The sequence below is a fragment of the Mya arenaria genome, chromosome 13, assembly GCF_026914265.1.
Source record: "Mya arenaria isolate MELC-2E11 chromosome 13, ASM2691426v1".
NCBI lineage: Eukaryota > Metazoa > Mollusca > Bivalvia > Myida > Myidae > Mya > Mya arenaria.
The window spans coordinates 1,855,172-1,860,712 of record NC_069134.1 but is presented as its reverse complement, the minus strand read 5'-3'; the positions used below and the strand labels follow the sequence as shown (position 1 = coordinate 1,860,712).

The 5,541-nt window shown below is 35.4% G+C and overlaps 1 protein-coding gene across 1 annotated transcript; it reads right to left on the bottom strand.

The window, feature by feature from the left end:
• Nucleotides 1-1,121: 1,121 nt before the first annotated feature.
• Nucleotides 1,122-5,292, bottom strand: LOC128213115 (complement C1q subcomponent subunit B-like). Its single transcript, XM_052918644.1, has 3 exons — nt 5,204-5,292; nt 2,884-2,950; nt 1,122-2,454 (listed from the first exon to the last, which is right to left on the bottom strand). The coding sequence occupies exons 1-3, from the start codon at nt 5,204-5,206 to the stop codon at nt 2,009-2,011; spliced, it is 516 nt and encodes a 171-aa protein (XP_052774604.1). The 5' UTR covers nt 5,207-5,292; the 3' UTR covers nt 1,122-2,008.
• Between the last annotated feature and the right edge of the window lie 249 nt (nt 5,293-5,541).

The following is a 5,541-nucleotide window of genomic DNA, read 5'->3' as shown; positions in this document are numbered from 1 at the left end:
AAAATTTGAAATATAAACCCTTCATGAGGCACTTTCCAATATGTATAAAAAAAAATATTAATTAAAATAACTGAGTTCTGAGTGGATTTCACGTTTTGAGTGGATTTCACGTGAAATCCACTGGTTACCTGTATCACCCCGCACCGCATCAAAACAAGAAAAAGCCAAACTTACCGGCGACACTGTAAAACTTTCGTTTTACACTTTCAATTTCCAACCCCGTTGGAAATTTAACGTATCTGTTTAACAGTCCTGCAAGGATAACAGATACGGCATGAATTGCCTTGCCGACAGCCGACCTGGACACGCCATGAGCCTGTGCAATTACGATGTGATGCGCTCCGGTTGCGAAAAACTGAAGGCAGCACAATACCGTCAGGAGAGGGGGGAGCGGGCTGCTCCTCATCGTCGCTGTACCGATCGTTGGCTCCACGATTCCAACTAATATCATAATTGATTCCGGAAAAAACCTATATCTTTTCCGGACACTCTCAACATCTAAAATCTCTAAAGGGTTGTTTCTGTCGGTAAATACACGCGGTCGACGAGGCAACCTAAATCTACGATACCGGTAATATCTGTCGAGTTGTCTGTCCGCCATGACAGTTGAGATTTACTTCACATGAGAAAGCTACGTAGTAGACTCACGTTTACAGACTCAGTCTCAATGATTTGAGTCAGAGTCTTAGTCTGAGTCTCTTTGTAAACACCATTAAAAAAATAGAGTCTGTAATAAGTGAGTGTGAGTCCAGACTCAGACTTGAGACCGTTCGTAATCACGGCCCCAGACCACTATGTCTGTGACGGGGTGGCGGGAGACAGCCGTGGGCCGAACTTTTTGTCGGCGCACAGGGAGGATGCTGTGTTATTATTGTATTGTTATTACCGGTTATTGGTTACCAGACAAAAATAAGCAAAGGTTTGACTTTTAAGATGACGGGTAACAGTATCTTTTTATATACAACATATTTACAGCATTAATACAATGTATACCAAACTCTCAGTAGTCCTGTCTTGGTTGAAATAACACTAGTTATATAATCAAAGAAGTATTTGCATCAGTCAATATCACGTGGCAGTATTCAACAAACGAACCTAACTCGTCCAGTAAAACAAAAATCCAAAGGTATTATTGAACATTTCAATTCAATAATCTTTATTTCCACCATTTGTTGATGATTATGAAACACAGTGGGTTTACAACAATAGTACAAAAACAGAACATACGTATTATATTCATTCTTGTCAAATTCAACAGTGCCTCGGAATACTGTGTGTAGATGGAGGCAAATACAAGTCATAACTTATACTTACGATTATTTTGTTAGATGGTACAACAGTATTAAACATTTAGTTCATGATATATTGATATTTTTGTTATTTTTTTCAACTGGTTAAAATTAATCAGGACTCGGGGGAGGGGGAATAAGACACTATTTAGGACTTGCTTAAGAAAGAGGAAGGTTTAAGGGACTCTTGGGGGTTTAATCCTTAATTACGTTGATTGCAGAGTAACCAATTCTTTTATTTGATATAATAATGAGTATGTTTTAACTTTAGGCCAAGAATAACATGAAGTATATAATGAACGTTTGGTGCCTACTGCTAAATATGATTTGATTCAGTGACATGTGTTAACATGTTAGCTGGGTACCCATGTGACTCACCATTGCATGATGTCATTAAAACTCACAGTATCGATAACCTCTTGTTCGATTTGTTCCGTGAAAAATTATAGCCATTTACGATTTTATGAGTGCGAATATATTTTAGTAAATCTTAACAAGCATGTGGATGACGATGCTCGACGTTCAAATAATAAAAAATGACATATGTTTCAGTGGCGGAGATGGGAATTCATAACTCGGGTAGGGTCACAAACGTGAAAGGCCCGCATTTTTTTATTTCACTGAATTATTGAAATGACACACATAAAATCTTTGATCCATTTTAACCTTTCATTCAAGAATACTTTTATACATCTTGTTTATATAAAACATAAAGTCATTTACTGAGTCTCAAAACTAGCCAGCAGGTGGACATCGCTAAAACCGTCAGGACGCAGCAACACCCCACTAAGACTTGTCCACCTTGCGGCATCATGGTGTAGATAGCTTTCCCAGTTAGCCTTGCTCCAAACCTTCTCACCTTTGCTCAGACTGACAAACGCTTGCATAGAGCTACATGGCCACCACGTTGTACCGTACGCTACACCGGCAACTAGCATGGTGTTGTCTTTCACTATGCCGACATGAGAATATTTCTCCCTGTCTACACAGTGTTGGAGAGTGAACATGTACAGGCCGCTGAAAGGGCACGTGAATATGCCTGTATTTGGGTCGTACCCTTGACCATCGTTGATGACCACACTCTGAAGCACGATAGTTTGCCCATTGTCCAAAGATTTGTCAACTGGGTTATGGGCAGTGAACTGTATTTTCGGCCATATGCTGCCTATGCAGAAAAAAATACATTGCCAATTATTTGAACAGCAAAAAAATAAAACAACAGATACAGATACAGATACAGATACAGATCTATACAGATACAGATATGGCTGGACCAATAAAGTACTTTAATACCAAATTAAATTGCTTGATCTTTCTTTTATTAAAAACATATTTCGCAGGATCCTTGTACCAGTAACACATTAAAATTACGTAATTCTTCATAAATGCATTGAAATATTTATTAATATAGGATCATTCCCAAAAACTATTAGTACTGTTGAACCTGAAACTCATATTAGTATTATGATTATGATAATGATTATATATGTTTTAACAGTATTATATAATGATTGTAATATAAAACATATTAAAAAAGCGCTACATGTAAATTATAAATAAATTTGAAGGAATTTTTAAGTACTAATTGTATTACCTGCTCCTACACGATTCCATGTAAGCTGTACAACAACGGCAACGATCAAGGCAAGATGCAGACGACACTGAAATACATCATGCACAACGATATAGTATTCCTATATGAATTAAGCGTTTAGAAGTGGTGACTCAAACTCAAGTCACACATTCATATTTTATGTAGAGACAAACCGTCTATTATTTGCACAATTGGTTTGCAATCGAATGAGAAAAAGACACGAATAAAGCACTGTAGTAGACATGTTTATACTTCCATATACAGGATTTATAATGCACATTTTGATCCACGAGTTCAGGTAATAAGTTAATAAGCGAGCTTTTGGCTAACAACGATGGTTTGTGAACAAAAGAATTTTACGGTGAAACTTGTAACCAGAAAGTCACCGGATTACACATACATTATTTATAGGCGCCTTGATTTTGAACTTAGCCAGAAATAGCTTCATTTTAACGTTGTTGTAACCCTATTTTACATGGACCCCCATCCCCCTGTCCTTTCTTTAATATCAATACATCGATATCATTCGTGTTTTGTTTAAAAAAAAGAGGGAAAATTACATTTGCCTAAGCACTAAAACGGTAATCATGTTAGGAAAGGGCAAAACTAATTTTGATACAATAAAACAAAGACGTCGCAAATGTTGTTGAAACATGACTAAAAGGAAGCAGATGCAGTTTACTATCATACCAAGTATGAGGTCCCTGGATACAATTATTCATCAGTTATTGAAAGAAATCGGATTTTCAGCTCAAGGTCATCACGACATAATCCTTTACTTTAAATTGTGATACCGGCGTTTCCTAATATCGATACGAGGTACCGGGCTTTAGCACCACCCCCGGAAACATCTTAACTTGAATTCCTGCTATTTGATTGGTTGACGGGTTATCGTGTGGGCCTATGTAACATTCGGAACTCCTCGGCCATTTTATCGAAAACAACCTCGGATGTATTTGGACGGTTTACACACTCAAAAAGTGGTACGTTTAAGTCCGCTGCAAGTAGATCGCGTAGTAATTTTATTTGGCAGTTAAACTTTGTGACTTAACTCTTGGGATTCTTCATTATGTTTGCTATAATACAATTCAATGACAATACATTTAAACTTAGATCAATAAATATAACTCTAAAACACTTCACTTAACTAATGATATAATTCAAAATTTTACGAACTACTTCAATAGATGTACCGGCATACATCCGAGGTTGTTTTCGATAAAATGGCCGAGGAGCTCCGAATGCCTATGTAATTGTTGGGTTACGTGCATTTCCAACATTATCATTGATACTGTTATATGTAATGAATTGCCATTGACGTTCAAATTAATCAATTTATTAAAAATCGAATTATTTTAAATAAGCAAAAAATCCCCCGAAACTTTCATTTTGAGCTTTGATTAATAGGGTCTTAAGGTTCGTAAATCAAGCTCTAATAGCGAACAGTAGCCTACGAGTTCAGGGGCTAGTGACTAAATACTCATTAATGTGCCCAAAGGCTTGTAATAACGGTATAAGACATACGTTTTTTGTATCTTGATGTTTCCTTTTGCTTTAATTAGTTTATGCAATTGTTTGTTTGTAAAGGTTTTTTTTTTATCATTTTATACTTTTATTTAACAATAATAATTTGGCTGGTCCATTTTGATGACGTTATCCTCCATGGTACAACAATACGTCGTCAATAATTTAGAAACGAATTCATCATGAATATTTGTTATGGATTACAAACTGTTATTTGTTTTAATACCAATATAGGAACAATGTTTTTGTTATAAAAGATATAGATCTTTTTTGAAGATATAGTAATTAGAAAGTTTGTACAATTGTGTATTTTAATCGAAACAGTTACGTTTTTATACGGAATAAGTTTTAAATTAATATAATATATTATTTTTTTGTCAGGGGCTGAAGTCCCAATAATCAGTATTCTGGCTAATATCTTACAAAAAGGAAGCCGTGGTTTTAAAATATACAATGTATGCTTTTTCGGTTTATTTTAAATGTTGATTAAATAATGAAATTGTAATCCTAGTCCAGCTCATAAGAACATTATAAAATATGAAGAAAAACAACAACATATAAATATTATTTTCTAAGTTATCATCAACGAGTAAACTTAAATGTCAGCTTAAATTGCAGTCGTAGTATCTCAAGAACTCCACCAATACAAAGTTCTACGTTACCACACATAAGACTCGCATAATTTGCTAATGTTATAGAACAATGAAGTTAAATGTCACAAACACATTCACGAAAGCAGATTTCTTTTTTTCTGATTCCTATTTCAGGCTTTGATAAATAAAAGTAAAGTTCCTACCATTTTGCAGTTCTGTTGGTCGTAGGAGTGTCCGAAAATAAAACTCTTCTAAAGCAGTTGACCATCCGTCTTTTATACACATCGCGTTCGTCGAGTTTTCAAACAAAGTCAGAAAGGAAGAAGGAAGATTATCTTACATGTACATGTCGCATTTGAAGTAGATGTGTTGACGGTTTTGTAAGTGTTTATTTCGTGACATCAATCTCATGTTAGGCAAAAATAACCCATTCAGAGTAACAAAGCTATCATCCACAATAACAAGAGAGTCGTCATCATTCCTGTAGCCAATGAAAATTAAACAGAGAAGGAAGATGTCTTAAACATCCTTAAACGTGCTT

Excerpts from the sequence above, each read along its gene's own strand:
- LOC128213115 (XM_052918644.1), bottom strand. Across the intron at positions 2,455-2,883 it reads ATGGAATCGTGTAGGAGCAG|GCAGCATATGGCCGAAAATA; the intron begins GTAATACAATTA and ends TTTTCTGCATAG.